The 19,026-nt window shown below is 35.0% G+C and overlaps 1 protein-coding gene across 2 annotated transcripts; it reads left to right on the top strand.

Moving 5' to 3' along the window:
• The first annotated feature begins 1,068 nt into the window (after positions 1-1,068).
• On the top strand, positions 1,069-17,474 carry LOC133314153 (K(+) efflux antiporter 2, chloroplastic-like). 2 transcript variants are annotated; one of them, XM_061515597.1, is made up of 21 exons: positions 1,069-1,289; positions 1,609-3,303; positions 3,697-3,868; positions 3,944-4,034; positions 5,505-5,641; positions 5,734-5,793; positions 5,907-6,026; positions 6,454-6,522; positions 8,484-8,549; positions 9,151-9,240; positions 10,186-10,290; positions 11,310-11,438; positions 12,915-13,124; positions 13,667-13,816; positions 15,054-15,107; positions 15,190-15,248; positions 15,879-15,945; positions 16,018-16,194; positions 16,358-16,414; positions 16,935-17,009; positions 17,114-17,474. In XM_061515597.1, the coding sequence occupies exons 2-21, from the start codon at positions 1,700-1,702 to the stop codon at positions 17,234-17,236; spliced, it is 3,615 nt and encodes a 1,204-aa protein (XP_061371581.1). In that variant the 5' UTR covers positions 1,069-1,289; positions 1,609-1,699; the 3' UTR covers positions 17,237-17,474. The 2 variants fall into 2 exon arrangements, with proteins under 2 accessions (XP_061371581.1, XP_061371582.1); XM_061515598.1 differs by having other exon boundaries at positions 1,655-3,303.
• Positions 17,475-19,026: the final 1,552 nt, after the last annotated feature.

Below are 19,026 nucleotides of genomic sequence, written 5' to 3' on the forward strand. Positions count from 1 at the left end.
GGTCGCTGAATAGTATGTACCAGTAGTTTGCGTTGCGAGCCATCTTATTCTAATACAAATTGTCTCTTACAAAATAAACTATACATATAAAGCTAAAAATAACTAAAATATCAAGGGCTATTTGTAATTTACCACAAAAGATTTGATTTCTTTATTCACAAATTCACATGCTAAAAAATCTAAAGCGAAAGTTCAATAGTTCATAGTTTAAACTCTCTTCCCCCAAGTATATTGATCAATTAACATGGACTATTTCAGTTTAGTTTGAGCCCCAATAGATAATTATGTTAAACATTTGATAATGATTATTTTTTTATATTATTCATCGGTTCAAAGATATTTTATTTAAGTCAAATATGAGGCAAATTTTTTCGTACCAAATTTTAATACAGTTGTATTTTTATGGACTCGAATTTAAGATAACTATTAAGTTATAAGTTATAACAACTCCTTATAAGACATCCAATAAAATTTGATAATCCTCAATGTCTCAAATTAGATTAGTTAATTAATTGATAATAGGTGAAAAAATTTAAAAAATATATTAAAAAAAAAACAGGATTTTGCTACTACTAATTAGTGTTACTATCAATGTTATTACCAGTTTGTTTCATCGTTAGATCGATCAAAAGATTCTGATTTAATTTTTTAAAATTTTTCTTTCTTCTCTCTATATTTAATATTTATTTTTATATTCTTTATTTTTAATACTTTTATATTAAATATGGAAAATTATAATCATATAAAAATAAAAATAAATATAACTATTTGATCAATATAATTAATCTAACGACGAACAATTTAGCAGTGAGATTAATAGTAATTAACAATATATCTCTAAAAAAAAATTCAAACTCTTCAATGTAAAATTGCGAACTCTTTAATGCACGTGAAGACAATGGCTTCTAGAATATTTTTTCCGATACTCAATTCAATGGCCGTTTTTGGTGGGTATCCAAAAAAATGAAAAGAAGAATATTCATATATTATTATCATATAAAATCTCGCATATTGCACATTTTCTCAGTTGAGAAATTTTCATTTTCCCTCTCCCCAAGCAGCATCAGAAAGTAAGTAGTTTTTAGTAAGTGACGGAAAAGGAAAAAAAATTATAATAAAAAACCTAAAAAATTGTTATAAATTTATCTGTTTCAGACAAAAAAGCGAAGCTGAGTTTCAAAACTTCGAAGACAACGCCGATTCGTTCCTCAGTTTCGTCATTTTTTCTTCATTCATGATCAATTGCAACACTCTTCTTCACTCTTCAAAGTCTACGCGTTGATGCACAGGTACGTACATATTGACTCTTAAATCGTTTCTGCAAAACCGAGTGAGTTATTTGTTTCCGATGAATGTGAAAATTGTGTTTGTATTCAGCAGTTTCTGAGGTTTTTGATGAATTTCTGATTAGTGTATGTGAAATGTGTTGAACAGTGTTGTTGTCTGTGAGTATTGAGTTGTTGAAAGATCCAGAAATATGAACATGGATACGGCTTTGGCTCCAGCCTTGCTGTGTTAGCAAATTGAGTGGGTTATTTGCTTTAGATGAATGTGAAATCTGTGTTGTATTCAGTGTCTCTGATTTTTTTTTATTTTTTTATTTATCAGGTTTTTGAGGGATTGCTGATTGGTGTGTGTAAAATGTGCTGAACAGTGTTGTCTCTGAGTGTTGAGCTGCGAAAGGTTGAGAAGTGTGAACATGGATATGGCTTGTAGGTTGCCACAGTCAAGAATGTCACATGGAGGTGTGGGGACAAGTCTCAGACACAAACCAGTAGGTCGTTTTGATTTTAGAGGGAGAGGTTTTGGCTGTGCATTTCTTGGCAACTCGAGAAGTGTGTCGAGGAGGTCGTGTTTTAGTGGGATGAACAAAGTCAGTGGTGTCTCTGCTTGTTGGAATAACTCAAGAGTTGTTTCTGGTGGTCAGTTTAAAGTTTTGAATATGAAGAGAAGTTTGTCTTGTAAGAATAGAAATCTTTTTTTGGGGTCTAGAGTCATTTGGTCGAAGTGTCAGGGTAATGATTCTTTAGCTTATGTTAATGGCAATGGCCGGAATGTTGATTGTGTGGAAGATTCAAGTGAGGATGCAGGGTTGGGGCCCATTTCTAGTGCTGAACTGGATGCACCTTTGGAGGAAGAAGAAGAAGGGGAAGCCAGGAGGAAAGAAGGAGGGAGTGAAATAGGAATAGAGGAACGAAGTGTGGATGAACTGAAAGAACTATTGCAAAAGGCCTTGAAGGAGCTAGAAGTTGCACAAATAAATAGCACCATGTTTGAGGAAAAGGTTAAAAAAATATCAGAGACTGCCATTTTTTTGCACGATGAGGCAGCACGTGCTTGGAACGATGTTAATTCTACCCTTGACACCATCCAAGAAATTGCTAACGAAGAACATATGGCCAAAGAAGCTGTCCAAAAAGCAGCAATGGCTCTTTCGTTAGCTGAGGCAAGGGTTCAAGTAGCCGTAGAATCTCTGGATGTTGCAAGAGAGGCACCTGATTCGGCACAAGGTTTTAATGAGAGCAATGATGACAAGGACATAATGGAAGAGGAGAAAACAGTATTGGTTGGTCAAGAAGAAATCAAGGAATGCCAGGCAAATTTAGCCAATTGTGAGGCAGAACTGAGGCGCTTGCAAAATAGAAAGGAGGAGTTGCAGAAGGAAGTGAATAAATTGCATGTAATTGCCGAAAAGGCACAGCTGAGTGCAGTGAAAGCTGAGGAGGATGTTTCAAATATAATGCTTTTAGCGGAGCAAGCTGTTGCCTTTGAACTTGAGGCTACACAAAGTGTTAATGATGCAGAGATTGCCTTACAGCGAGCAGAAAAGTCTGTTTTTAATTTGAATGCCGATACTATGGAAACTATACAAGTACAAGATGTTGTGGCTGTTCCTGAGGAGGAAAAAGTGGTTCAAGGTTTTTCTGGTGATGTCACTGTTGAAAGAGACAGAGATTTGGCAATTGATGATGAATCTTTGCTTGCCAAGTTATCATCTGAAACACTATCTGATAGAACCAGCCAAGTTTTGGAAGACATAACACAGTCTGATTATTTAAGTGATAATGAGAATTCTGTTCAAACAAAAAAGCAGGAGGCACAGAAAGATTTGACTAGAGATAGTTCACCCTTTGCTCCCAAGGCATTACTGAAAAAGTCTTCCCGATTTTTTTCTGCATCATTCTTCTCTTTTACTGAAGATGGGACTGACTTCACACCTGCATCAGTTTTCCAGAGCCTCGTGTTATCTGCACAGAAGCAGTTGCCCAAGCTGATTCTTGGGTTATTGCTAATGGGAGCAGGGTGTGTATGATCGGGCTACATCTTATTCCTGTATTGCTGTTGCTTTTATTTCAATCATTCTAAAAGCAATTTATCTGGTAGGGTAATACATCATGTCATTGGGATATATATGTATGGTATAGGAGTAATGCATATAAAATATTAGGATGACATTTTTGAGCTTTCTGTGCAACATGATTAAGAATATCAAGGCACAATATTCACTGGCTTATTTGAAAACTGATTTTGAAATTAAATTGCTATAATTTGGACTTTGGAAAGGGGATATATGCTTTGATATGTGTCGCCATTAAAGGGAGATTATATTGTGTCTTCTTGCCATGTTAATTTACATTCGCAGGTTTAATATAAAGATTTTACTCAGCATTCAACAAGTGGTGGATTTTATTTCAGGGTTGCCTTCTATGCTAATAGAACAGAGAGGAATGGTCAGCTGCTTCAACAGACAGATGTTATTGTGACCAGTGTTGAAGAAGTTTCCTCTAGTGCAAAGCCTTTGGTTAGACAACTTCAGAAACTCCCCAAGAAAATTAAGAAAATCATTGCGTCATTACCTCATCAAGAGGTTTGTTTTTCTTTGTTTTCCCTCTTATGCTTAATTTTATAAAAAATTTCTGATAGTGTTAGATATTTATCCCAGGTGAATGAGGAAGAAGCATCCCTCTTTGACATGCTCTGGTTATTACTTGCAAGTGTTATATTTGTGCCAATTTTTCAAAAAATCCCTGGAGGTAATTCAGTTGTTATGTTTTCTGTGTTAAGTTGAACATAGTCTGTCAAAGTATAACGAAGTTGCTTGTCTAGGACTCTAGATATTTAAGTTGGAATGTGATTGGGCAACAAACTCCATATATTTTGCTTAAATGAAACTTTGATGCATAAATGATCTCCACTCTTTTTAGCTCATAGTTCCTTTTCTTGGTGACAATTTGTTAGTTTAGTTATGACCGATGTTTTCAAAACCAGACTGATCCTTGAATCAGTGAAGAGAGATGTTAAGGTTTTGAGGTTAGGCCAGAGCCAAACTGGGCTTTTGAACACATATATATTTTTTAAATATATGACATTATTATTAGAATATATGAAAAATATCTCATATCTTGATTATATCTTAGAGTAATTTTGAGTATCTTAGATTATCTCTCTGGATTGGTTTCCATATATCTATATATTTCATGAATTGTTTCCTTGTTTAATTAGGACTTGGAGTCTAATATTATTATAAATAGGGATTAATGCTTTGTAATTTATATCACATCATAATACATCTTTCATATCAAATGAATATCAATTTCAGATTATGTAGTCTTTATTCTCTCTTTTCTTCCTTCCGTACCTATATCCTTACAATATCAACAATTATATTAAAAGTATATATATAAAATACAGTATTGAAGATTAAGATGTCGTTGAAAAAATACAATAAATATAAATAGATACAATATATAATAATAGTACACTACATATTTCGTAATATTATATGGATAAAATATACGAGGGTGAGCCTCGAGCAGTGGTAAAATTGTTCCTTTGTGATTGAAAGGTCACATTCGAATCCGGGAAACAGCTCCTTGGCAATTATGCAAGGGTAAGACTACGTACAAAGATTGCCCTCACCCCATCCTCGCTAGTCAGGGTTTAATGGGGAGTGATTTTTTTATATATAAAATATAATTATTCTGATATAATATAATAATTAATCAAGCCTAGCAACCAATAAATACAATATTATTCTAATAATCACCATCTTGAAGGATATAATATATAGAATGTAATGTGATACTTACACAGCAAACAAAGCTTGGCTTAGTCACTGACTATTGCAGTGTGAGAGTCTCATCTTTTCCCACTCAGGTTTGAATCATGGCAGCAACATTTTGTTGAAAATTATCCTCACTGAAGTGAACTGGTTCAATTGGTCAATCAATGTCCAGTTTGCAGAGACTGGCCAGTAGACTGACTCACGGTTAACCTGGTCTGACTGACCCGTCCGGGTTTGAAAACTGTAGTTATGATATGAAACTGTAATGTCTAGGGCAAACTTTGTCACTCAAATAGAAAATGGTGCTTTTGTCAGAAGCATCTAACCATTATCCGGATATGTCAAATTTCTTTAAAAGGTATACATAATAAAATTGGTTGTCTTACATTAAGATATTGTTGTGCTGATGCTATGCCGTCTATCTTGCAACAATGCGTAGGCAGTCCTGTTCTTGGCTACTTGGCTGCTGGTATTTTGATTGGTCCGTATGGTCTCTCAATTATTCGTCATGTTCATGGGACAAAAGCAATAGCTGAATTTGGAGTTGTGTTCCTTTTATTCAATATTGGTCTGGAGGTAGGGTTTCCTATAAGCTCTTGTTCTACCTTATCTTTGACCATCACCATAATTATAAGAGATAAACTGATGCTTCTGCCTTTTTCTTTTAGCTCTCTGTTGAAAGGCTTAGCTCAATGAAGAAATATGTCTTTGGATTAGGCTCTGCACAGGTGATTTGGAAACTCCATCTTCCATCCTTGTTATTACTCTTCACCTCAAGCTATTTTGTGAAAATCTGGTGATGTATTAGCTGATTATTCTTAGCATCTATGAACAAATGCAGGTTTTGGCAACTGCTGTAGTTGTAGGCTTGGTGGCTCATTATATTTGTGGCCAACCTGGACCTGCTGCTATTGTCATTGGGAACGGCCTTGCATTATCATCCACCGCTGTTGTTCTGCAGGTAAATAACCTGAGCTTTGTGTGCTTTTAATTTTTATTTTTTGAGGGGCTTTAATCTCTGACCTTGTGGTAAACTTTCACACAATCTAGTCAATCTAACAACTCATCTTGAAGTTTCTATTTTATGTTCGTATTAATTAATATCCACCTTTTTAAAAAGCATTAATTGTAAAAAGATATTTTGGGTAAGTAATTGCAAATATTTTTGTTGTAGCTTGCATTGCATCTGTTAATAAATATATTAATGCTTATTCCTAAGTAATAAAGCTTAATGCCTGTAGCTTTATCAAATGCTCCTTTTGAAAAGGTTCTCATCTGAGTTCAATATATGCAGTCAAGGCTGTGTTTGTTCTTTCTATTTTTTTCTTTTCCTTTTATTTCTGGTGAGTCTGTCATGCTGCAATAATTTAATTGAACTTATTTCACAGGTGTTGCAGGAGAGAGGGGAGAGCACATCACGGCATGGACGGGCTACATTTTCTGTTTTACTTTTTCAGGTTACCCATCCAGATACTGAAAGAATTTTCTTGTCAAATGATGTACTAGATTGCAAAGACAATATAATTCTTGTGATATATTATTAAGAGCCTTATGGAGCTTGCAAACTAGAGATTTGTCAGGGGCTTCAAAACCAGAGGGTGCACCATATATACCTCCTCGTCCAAAAGCCCATTTAGGAAGACATTGTTGACATCAAGCTGATGAATTGGGCATTTGTTGCTGAGAGATAGGGTGAGAATTGTGCGGACTGGTACAGGGTACAGGTTTGACAACAGGAGAAAAGGTCCTTGTGTAGTCAAACCTGGGTTGCTGATGGAAGCCCTTCGCAACCAGTTGGACCTTGTACTTATTAATAGAGCCATCAAGGTTCCTTTTGACTCTAAACACGCACATGCAACCAATGGCCTGCCAATGGGGAGGTAAGGGATCTATGGACCAAGTCTGATTGGCAATAAGGGCAGTAATTCTGCCTGCTTAACAGAGTACCATTTAGGGCCAGCCAAGGTTTTTCTGAACGAGGTGGGCTTCATATGTTTCTGTAAAAGAGTGGGGACAAGCCAAGGTTTATTGATACCAAATTTGGATCTAGTCTTTATGGGATGTTGCAATGGAGGAGGGGGAGGGCCAGGCACAAGGGTGAGCCTAGCAGAGAAGGAGCTAGATTCCAAGGATGGGTCAGCATAAGTGGAAGATGACTCAGGGAGTTGTGCTGGATTGATAAGTCGAGGGGAAGGAGGGAGAGGAGGAGTAGAAATAGAGTAAGGAACAAAAGAAGAAGGGAACAAGATAGGTGGATGAGCAGAAAGTGGGAGTGGACTGGGGAAGGTAGGGATAGCAAAAGCATACCATGAGTGGTATGGAAACCTGTACTCATTAAAGAGTACATTTGAAAATATTCAGCCGACCATCAGGGGATAGATACTTGTAGCGTAGGCCTTATGGTTGGAAGAATAACAAAGGGAAACACATTCTTGAAATCTATATTTTTGTTTTTTGTAGGAACGGAGAAAGGGGTAACATGCACATCCAAAGATTTACAGAAATTTGTTGTAAGGTGGGGTGTGAAAGAGTTTGATGAAAGTTACCTCATTTTGCAGAGGCAGAGGGAAGTTTGTTAATTAGATAAACAGTGGAAAGAAATGACGGGTCCCAAAATTTGATTGGTAAGGAGGCATACCCCTTATATGACATAGACAACCCTCTCCTTTTGAGCTAGCTTTGGAGGTTGAGTGTGGCCCAATCCTTTCTCAATTCCATTATGGTATCAAAGCCAATCCCAATCTTAATATTAGGCCACCTGTAGATGTCTAATCCTATCCTCTCCCCTTGAGCTAGCTTTTGGGATTGAATTAAGCCTAATTCGTTCTCAATTCTATTACAATAGAAACATGAAATTAATCATATGTCTTCACCTGACAACTTAAGCTTTTTGGAGAGTTTGTTCATGACATGCTATAAGTTCAATCCTTGTCAAATTCATTCTTCTAAATTAAAAGTTGAATTTTAGCACAAGGTATAGTGAGGGGTGCATTTTCTATATTTCAAGCCCAAAGGGCTATTATGTGAGGGGACCGTGATAGAAATATAAAACCATTTGTGTCTTCATTCAACAGCTTAATGTTTTGAGATAGTTGGTTCATGAAACATACTAAACAAGCATCTTCCTAATGAGTAAGTATGAAAATTTGAAACTAAAATCTGCAGTTGAATTTTGAGGCAGTTGGCTTTGCACATCTTTATATTTTTCCCTTGTGGACTTTATTTAGTATATTAATCTATAGAGATCCTCAACAAGCATCCTCTTCTTTGTCTGCTTTATCTGGTCAATTGTTATGTGAGTTTTCCATTTCTGACATTTATTGTTTATTATTCGCTCTTAATGCCTTTCATGTCTTTTTTAATTGTGTTGCAATATTTTGACCCAAATTGACTTTAACTCTTCTTTGTTTCTATTCAGGATCTGGCTGTCGTGGTCTTGCTAATACTCATACCTCTTATTTCACCTAATTCTTCCAAAGGAGGGGTAACATTTTTCTAAGCACTCCTCTTAAAACACCTATGTTTGACAGGTAGACAATATTGTGGTGATGAGGTATAGAACAAGACTAAGTTGCATGAACTATTAATGAAGTTTAATATGCAGAAAGAAACATAAGAATGTGAATGTGCAATCAAAAATTTCAACCTTACCTTGTTAGTGTAACCACATTGCATAATGACAAAGGTTCTTTGTGAATCGTTTCCCATCCACTGGCCTGAAACTTAATATGGGAATTAATCATTATTTATAGGACTTGCAATTAATTGAATAATTTATTAGTCTGGGAAATAGCCTTTTTGCGTAAATGCAAGAGTAAGGTTACGTATAATCGACCCTCTCCCAAAATTTTGCAAAGTCGAGGAGCCTTGTGCACTAAGAGTTGCCTTTATATTATTTATAATGTATGCACTGAAAAGGTTGAGACACAGATTTATCTTTCTATTTATAGTTGGTTCATGTAAGTGCATGATTGGTAGTTGTTGACGTGACCTTGCTTCTGTGGTTGTCATCATCATTTTTGCCACATGTATAGTCAGCTATTGCTGCCTTTGTTGTCCTCATGGTAAATACCATTCTGTTTCAGGTTGGTTTTCAAGCCATTGCTGAAGCTCTTGGACTAGCTGCTGTTAAGGCAGCAGTTGCCATCACTGCCATAATTGCAGGTGGACGATTGGTAAGTGGTATTCAGAACAGAGGTTTGAGTTCTCTCATCAGTATGGTTTCTTATTATTAATATGTAATCGTAATATGGATAGCTGAGGCTTACTTTTTTCTACTTGAAGGAAATATTACATTTTCTTGTTCTCATGAATCACTATATCTATTGTTTTTATTTAATTAATATTTTGATGTGTGTGCTTTTCAAGTTATATGAGTATATATAGAGCATAATGCTAGGCCATCAATTATATGGGCTCTGTTTGAATGTTGTTTTTAAAAACAGTTTTTTAGTTTTCAGAACAATAAAACAAAAAAACTCGTTTGGTAAGGTCTGTTTTGTAAAAAAAGTTTTGAAAACTGTAACTATTTTTTTGTTTTTAGAATCAAATTTAGAAAATATATCTGAGTTGTTTTTGTTTTCTGTTTTGGTTTTTAACTTTCAAAACAAAAAAAAATAGAAAACAACTGTTTCCATAATTATTCTACAAAACAGTTTTAAGAACAAAAAAACCAGAACACAATCAAACAGACCCATGGTTTTACATGATTTTTTTTTTAATACATGGTTTTACATGATATTAAGAGACCTTTGAAGCACATTCAGATAATTGGCCTATCATGGTGATGGAAGTTACCGACCGGTTTACCATATGTGAAATGCATAGACTTAGTTGCTTATATAGTTTGAGATGAGTTTTGGACTGTAATGGTTTATGAAGTCTAGGTCTTGATGGAAGTTCCTTTATATTTTTTTCTGTTCTTAGTGGGATTAAATGGAGTGGCCGTTTAGGATATTTACTATTAATTGCGTCAAGATCCTAATACTAAAACATTATTGTAAAAAAGCAATATTTTCAAAGGATATTTGATATCGTTCTTTAAGAAGGCATCGCATGGTGGTATTTCAATTGCACATGCAGATTATTCTTTGTACTGAGTTTCTTTTTCCTCTTTACAGCTCCTTCGACCAATATACAAGCAAGTTGCAGAAAATCAAAATGCAGAAATATTCTCGGCCAATACACTCCTTGTTATTCTCGGGACTAGTCTTCTTACAGCCAGGGTATGTGATTATCCTAATGCTTTTCCTTTAATCATTTCTTCTTTGAGTTTTTGCCTGGTTGAAGAGTTTCTTCTTAAGTTTTTGTTTATTGTAGAAATAAATTTTCATGTTTTCAATCATATTATCTTAATTAGAATATTTTGGAAAATGAAAAGGCCAGCCAAGGTTTGATTGTTTGGTTTAAGCATTGTTCTGAAAACTGGACCAACTGGTCGGACCGGTTCGACTATGAACTGGTACATCTATGAACTGGCTATGTACCGCTAAAATTGGATACAGTTTGGGAGTTTGAACTGGTTCAAAGCTTTATCACAAAATGTACTAATTGTGGGAAGTAGGAATCGAACACGGGTATTCAGCATAAGAAGACAACATTTAACCACTGTGCCACTAGTGCTTTTTGTGTAATATTATCAGATTAACTATTCATATATTAAATGTATTTGATTGCTGCACAAAGAAGTAGAAATCGAACATACATGTGTAGCTATAGAAGGCTACATTCAACCACTGTGCCACTAGTTCTTTCTGTGTAATGTTATTAAACTAATTATTCTTATATTAAAATTATGTGATTGCTACATATAGAATCTGAATAATTAGTGCAAACACCTAATCATTAAACATTAGAAATAAATAGCACTTGTGGAAGAAATCACCAATAATTAATTCAATTTCAACATGGCAAATAACAATTCTAGAAGTTTACAATTAATTGTCAGCTTCAATTTTATTAGTTACATTGTCTTGCTTACTTGTTATATTCAAAAATCAAAATTAACTTAGTCCCAAATAATTTTGTACAAATATTTTATTACTTTTCAAATGTAATTTTAATGCTTTTACATACTTCTTATTACTAGAATAATATTTAATTTTAAATATTAAAAAATAACAAAATATCAAGATCCAGTCCCTTTTTCGGTTTGATGACCAATCCGATTTTCAAAATCTTGGGTTTAAGTTTATTATTCTTGTGACCATTAACCTGATCTTGGACTTGTATTTATTTAAAACAGGCAGGGCTTTCCATGGCATTGGGAGCATTTTTGGCTGGTTTACTACTGGCAGAAACTGAATTTTCCTTACAGGTTGAATCTGATATTGCTCCATATCGTGGCCTTCTTTTGGGGCTCTTCTTTATGACGGTAGGTTCTGAATATCAGAATTCACAAATTTATTAATTGTATTTTTCTATTTGTTCAAGTGACAAATATCTATTTTTATTTTAAATTGTGATTACGGTAGCGTTGTGATTCCAAATTTGCTGACAATTGTGGTTGATGCGGCTGCACTTGTGGGCATGATTGCGCTTGCGAACCACAATTTAAAATCATCTAGTCAATTACTTATATGTGAATTATTGTTATGAGAATCTTCTAAAGCAAAGAATTGGCCACTTGAGAAATTATCCATTATAGATGTAATTAAAAAGGAAAATGGTGGATCCGGATAAATAAATGGTGTGCTTTTGATCTGGTAGATAAGGGATAGGTTGCATGTTAAATATTGTTCAAAAAGGAGAAGAATTCATTTTTCGTTATTTACCCTCTTTCTTCTGCAAAAACTTCACGCAAACAGTAGTACACTGTACACTAGATAATATTTGATTTTTCAGCAGAAAAAAACTTCTCTGTTTGACAGATTAGCTTGGCTTCTCTGTTTTCAATCCTTCATTAAACACTAGCACTGACTGTGATCTGATTATCATCCCACTAAAACATAGTTCAAAATGTAGAATTCAATGCGGAAAAGAAAAAAAGTATTCAAATCATTGAATAATATCTTATTAGTATCTTCTATTTTAGGAAATAGATTCCTTAATTTTAGGGATTGCATATCTGCAATCAAGTAGTTAGATTTGTGTAGGTTTTATTTTGTTTCCTTTTTATTAGTGATTGTAAATCCTATATACAATGAATGGGGCTGAGGTATTTCCTTTAAGCCATTTAGAAATTCCTTTCAACACAAAGTTGAAAATTTTAGAAATCAAACTATTTCCTTTAACTAGGTCCACAGAGTCACTAACAACTCAAAAAATTTAAAAATTTAAAAGTTTCGATTCTACAAAAGGGTTTGCAAAAAAGAATTCAAAGTTCTGGATTAAAGCATCACTTTTAGTTGGATTATCCATTAGTTCAATAACAACTGAGAAAAAAATTCAGAATTTCAAAGGCTTAAAAAGGGGGAATGGTTTAAGTAGAGTATTTCTTAGGGCTAAGATAGATAAATTGTAAGTGTTTCTTGTGGGCTGATTATTTGACAATAGGGATAGGTTAATGATTCAGGGTCTGTTATGGATAGAGCTTTACTCTACCACAACAGCATAACCAAGCCTTATCCAACTAGGTGGGATTAGGGGTAGAGCTTTATATTACTTACAAGAAAACTAAACTATTTCGGATGTGAACAAAAGGCTTGTCCAAGCACATTCTGAACTTTTGTTGATCGAGAATCTAGATAATAACCATTGTGGTACGTTGATCAGAAAATTTTGATTAGAAAATGTTGATTGCTTAACTATGAGTTTGTCTTAGGATTCTTACAACTATTGTTGCTAATGGCTTAATGTTCAAGCCTGTTTCAATTTGCATAATTAATAGCACTCATTTTGTGATTTTCAGGTTGGAATGTCAATTGATCCAAAACTTCTTGTTTCAAACTTCCCAGTCATCACAGGGACACTGGGACTCTTAATATGCGGCAAGACTATCTTGGTTTCTTTGATGGGTAGAATCTTTGGGATTTCCCTCATTTCTGCCATTAGAGTTGGTCTTCTTCTTGCTCCCGGTGGAGAATTTGCATTTGTGGCTTTTGGTGAAGCTGTTAATCAGGTTTTTGTGCTTGAAAACTTTTTGTCCTACCAAGATTTTCATGTTTTATAAGTACTAGTTTAACTCTGTTTTTCATATTCATGTAGAATAAGTCATTCTGCTGGAGTTAGTTTAATAAATTGATAAATAATAATAGGTGCTGGGCAGACAAGTGTTGATAAAATAAGGTTTTGTCTCTTGCTGTTTTTTGCATGATGTATTGTAAGAGTTATCAAATCAGAGAACCATTATATCCTTATTATTGGGCAGAATTGTACGTTTTTCTTTGTTTTGGTGTTCGGCTTATACAACATTAATGGGAATTCAACTGGTGGATATTCAGAGAAATTGTGGGGCTTTGCTAGCTTGATTTTTATTCAGATGAATTTTTTTTTCCCTTTTTCCTTTTTTTATTTTGTGTTACCTTTGGTTTTGATGGTTGATCATCCTTGTAAGTTGAAAATTATGAAATATAGATTGGTGTATTAGTAGCTGCTAAGAATTTTTATTTTTATGATAATCTGCTGATAAAACTATTGTTTTGCTAATTGGCACTTCTGTAGGGTATAATGTCTTCCCAGATGTCCTCTTTGCTGTTTCTTGTTGTCGGCATTTCAATGGCCATCACGCCATGGCTAGCTGCAGGAGGCCAGCTGATTGCTTCCCGTTTTGAGCAGCATGATGTTAGAAGCTTATTACCAGTAGAAAGTGAGGTAAAAGCTCTTAGATGAGTTGCCGACCTGTAATTTTATTAATTGTAAATGGTCATGGATTTTCAGCTTTAGCAATATCTATGATGAGGCTCTCTTTCTCGGAAGCTGACTTCTTACAGCTAAATAGATTATTTGCTGTGTTTCATAAAAGTCTTGCTGTGCGGGTACAATGTAGCTGCATTGTATTTAGACGTTAGACAGTACTGAAAAATATTATAGTTGTTCCTCAAACTGACATCATGTCATATCAAGGAGTCAGGGACATGTTCACTGACCTTTGAAAAATATATTAGTTAAATTATCTTAATCCTTGTTTGTTAGTGAAATTCCTTAATTCTAAATTCCTGAAACTTCATCCATAGATCCAAAAAAACTATGATGCATGTACTATTGTTAATAGTACATAAAATTTGTTTTAGATTGGCTTAATTATTCTCTAGTTCCCTGAATGTAGTTCAGATTGATAAATTTCATGAACTTCTTAATTCTTTAATTTGTGAAATCGATTCAATATCCCCCATTTTTTATGACTGGTAGTCTGTTGCTGATGTTGCTAATTTTTCATCTTGTTTTACATATATATAGACACACACACACACACACACATATCTGATAAGACAGTAATAAAATGATTGGACAACAAATCACTTATTGCACCTATATATATTGTAGAGTTAGTTATAACCTGGCCTAAATATTGAGTTTCAAATATAGTTTGGCAACTCATTTTAAATGTTTGACATTTCTTATCAGAAAAAAGCAAAGACGGTATAAGTTGAAAATTATAAAGCTAACTAAGGTGGTAAAGTTTTTTATGAAGTCAGTTGACTGCGGTTTCGATAAGTCCTCACTGCCTTATAAAACCTTTGTACTGATACTGATCGTGTTTCTGGATGGAATTCTTAGTCATAGAAATGATATTCGAAGGGAAATTTTGATATCCTTCATACTTTTTTAAAATCAGGCAATGTCCTTTAAAATATTTTTGGGGTATATATTTTTTGTCACATGATTAACTCTTTTTTTATCATTTAACTGCATTTTGTTCATTGTATATAGTTTAGTTTTAGGTTTCTAGCTTAAAAATTATAGCTTTTAATTTTAGGAGATTATGTAGGAGCGCTTATTATACCAGTGGTAGACAATGGATGTTATGGGTTTATCATTTTTAATCTTTGATTTGGAGTTGACATGAAAGTTTAATAGTTGACTTCTTTTCTGATGACTTCTTTTACAGACAGATGATCTGCAAGATCATATCATTATTTGTGGATTTGGACGAGTAGGCCAGGTAAATTCTCTCTTTTTTGGTTTGATTAATTAGTTCACATAATTGATTTAGGGGTAACAGTTTACCATTGTGTTATTTTCAGATCATTGCCCAACTTCTTTCTGAGCGACTTATTCCGTTTGTTGCACTAGACGTGAGGAGGTAACACATCATGCTAATTAAAACTATTATCCTCTTTTGTAATTGTTTCTTGTGGATGAATGACTTGATATCTATTACTAGGTTTTTAAGCTTAATGAATGTTATTTCTATTGTAAAAGAAAGCAAAATTACATGCATAATATTTGTTATTTCTGAATTCTGCCTCCCAATGGGGAAAAGAAAAGAAAACAATTACGATACTCTTTCTGTATTTTTAAGTCACCTAGATGAGCCTAGATATGATGTCTGTGATTGTGCCTTACTTTCCTTCACAATAGGTTTGTGTTTGTAGTTTTCTATACTTAGAGCACCACAATAGTTAGTTTCTAGCTCTATGATGGGACAATATTTGAATGTGTTACAAGAAAAATAATTGACATGCCATGACACAATTGTGTCAGGCAGTGATCTATATATATTACGTACATGGAGAAATTATAGGACACCTAAAGGCTAGACTCTAGAAGTACCCTCAAGTAATTTCACATGTTCTCTTAACGAAATGTTTATCTAGATATACTATAGTTTTCTCCAAAGATATGTGTGAGCTATTATACATTGTGTGCAATTTTGGATAGGAAACAGCGGGCGATGAACTAACTTGATTTCCATATTTGCTAACGTCTTCAGTGACAGAGTGGCAGTTGGGCGTGCCCTGGATCTCCCCGTTTACTTTGGAGATGCTGGTAGTCGAGAGGTAGTGCACATGACTTCAGTACGCAAGACATATACATGTTCTTACCCGTTATTCTTTTTAATGCATGACTAGGTCCTGCATAAGGTTGGCGCTGAAAGGGCATGTGCTGCAGCAATAACTCTTGATACACCTGGTGCAAATTATAGAACAGTTTGGGCTCTGAGCAAGTACTTCCCAAATGTGAAGACCTTTGTTCGTGCTCATGATGTTGATCATGGATTGAATTTAGAAAAGGCTGGAGCTACTGCTGTAATATTCTCATACCTATTCTAGTATTCCCGTTTTGATTACCTTATGGTGCAATTCCAAAACAGTGGGAAAAGAGTCTTGTTCTTAAATCTTGCTTTTTTTTTTTTTAGCAAAATTGGCTATTAGTGGAAGAATGCTTACTTGAATTTTCCTTTGCTTGCAGGTTGTGCCAGAGACCTTGGAACCAAGTCTTCAACTAGCAGCTGCTGTGCTTTCTCAGGTAAATCAATTTTCATTGAATACCCTATTTTTATTGGATCAGAAATATTGACCTAATAGAAAATATTTTTTATGTGTCTCACTGTCTCTTTTAATATCTATATTAATACTCTGATTACGGCTGACACAAGAGATAAATGACTATGGTCATGTCTTGTGATTGAATCTTGGTCTCATTGGCTGAACTATTGTTACCCTTCATATAAATAATTTACTTGAGTCTTAGTCAACTTTTCTTAGAAATGGTTTGAACATATTTTTGTTCTTTACTGCATAGTAAGATTGGCTCCACATCTTTGTTGTCAACACTAGCTGTCGTGTTCATAAATTCAAAAGGATGGGGAAAAAATGAAACGAAAATGTCAGATGATGTTTAATTTAGGCATACCTAGAATCCAAATACCAAACATTCAAAGGAAAGGTTTTCGTTGTAATTTTTTTACTAGTTTATGAAGCTATGGCACAATGCTATGGCATGGAGATGGATGATCTTTAGTTTGCTAAGCATTTTTTTTCTCCAGGCTAAACTTCCTACATCAGAGATTGCAGCAACTATAAATGAATTCAGATCCCGACATCTGGCTGAGCTCACAGAGGTACATATTCCTTTTACAACTCATGCAAAATATGCACTACTTGCACCACTCGTGTATAGTTGATGTCTGAATTGATGTATATTATTTTTGTTCTATTTATGCAGCTGTGTGAATTAAGTGGAAGTTCTCTTGGTTATGGATATAATAGAATTATGAGCAAACCCAAGTCTCAATCCCCAGATTCATTAGATGAGACGCAAATCTCTGAAGGGACACTGGCAATATGAAGATTACCCCATCTGTATACAGACTAGAAGGCAAAAGAAAACAAGAGTTAGGAAAAAAGAAAATAATTGTGAAAAAATGTATAGCAGATTATAAGTTCAATTAATATGTACAGAAATATTGCCTAATAGAACGAGATGCAATAGTTTTATGTCATTGTCATCTTTTATCTTTCGCCAGAAAATTTTGGTTCCCAACCTTCGCAAATTTCTGTTAACGATGATATTCCCTTTTGCTGTTGTTGTATGTGCTATTGGCATTGTGTCATTTGCGTTGGCTTTCGAAAAACATGGTGTCGTGTTTTCAGTGCTTTTCAAGAATATGCCAAAGCACTGGACAATTAGTGCAACTCCTGCTGGTCCATTACTTCATGGTCCACGAACTCATCCTAAACTTTTGGTTAACGCTATATGGGAATTTATTACTTAAATATTTCTACTAAAATTTATGCCAACCCCGAACTTGCTTTTGTTAATGCTACAAAGCCTAGTCATATGTTCAAGGTTGAGAAATATTAAATCTCTTACAATGTGTTTGATGTTTTCTAGTCAATGAAACAGAACGGAATAAGTAGGGATAGGCTAAAACAGAAAAAGAAGGAACTGAACAAAGTTGGCTTTTTGACCCTTATGCCCCTTAATTAATAATTAATTACCAAATTGCCCCTCATTCAAAACTATTTCGAAAATTTACCCTCCCCAACAAACATAACACCAATCTGTCCCTGTTTGACCGTTGACCGCGAAGCCTACCCGGGTACACCATTACCTACCCGGGTAAATTTTGAAACTTTTTATCTACCCGAGTATGTAAGGGTGTACCCGGGTAGAGTTCTTGAATCTGGGAAAATGTTTGAATTATTTACCCGGGTACGGAGCAGTGTACCCGGGTAAACATCGACGGTAGGATTTTAAAATACCCCAGCAGCCCCATTTCGAAAACCCACAAAAGGGGTACCCGAGTAGAGCTGCTGGAGGAGTGTCATCTTGAGCGATTTCAGGCATAATCTTGCACTAATTCGTCTTGTTTGTGATCATCATTCGCGGACCTTGCAACCTCTCTGCCTTCTACCGATTGAAATCGATCAAAGGTGAATTTTTTTTTCAGTTTTTTCAATTATGTTATGATTTCTGTTCTGATTCATTGTATTTTCGTTTATATCATTTGATTCTGTCCGAATTATTTTATCAATTTGTCTAACCCTAACCCTGAATCTAACCCTAACCCTAACCCTAACCCTAACCCTAACCCTAACCCTAACCCTAACCCTAACCCTAACATGTATCTAATTTCTGATTTTGGTTATTTTTTCAGTTTAATAGTGTGACACAATGACCTCTCGACGCGTTTCAAAGCTGCCAGTGACCCATTCCGAGAGAAGAACCAAGAGTCGTCACGATGGGTCGTCATCCTCTCAGCCCCAGGCTGCTTCGAGTCAGGCTCCGGACTTGACGTTCGGATATTTGTTTGAGGATGACATTCCTTCACACGAGAAGTTCGTGAAGTTTTTCATGACCCGGAAGATCTGCGAACCGAAATCACTGGATTCGGCATTCTTCAACCTAGAGCGTTTTGACATCGTGCCGCTTCTTGAGCAGACACATTTACTTCACCTGGCGGAGATGCGGTGCCCATACTCGGAGGTTATGGTAAGAGCCTTCTACCAGAACCTTGGCTACTCGCAAGGCGAGCTGACTTCCCGTGTCTGCGGGATTGATATCATCATGACTGCTCTTATCTGGACGGAGCTACTGGGGTTCGATTTTGATGGTGTCACAGGAGCAGCACTATA

Source organism: Gastrolobium bilobum, unplaced genomic scaffold (genome assembly GCF_033153095.1).
Source record: "Gastrolobium bilobum isolate Gb01-03AN ecotype WA unplaced genomic scaffold, APGP_CSIRO_Gbil_v1 utg3818, whole genome shotgun sequence".
NCBI lineage: Eukaryota > Viridiplantae > Streptophyta > Magnoliopsida > Fabales > Fabaceae > Gastrolobium > Gastrolobium bilobum.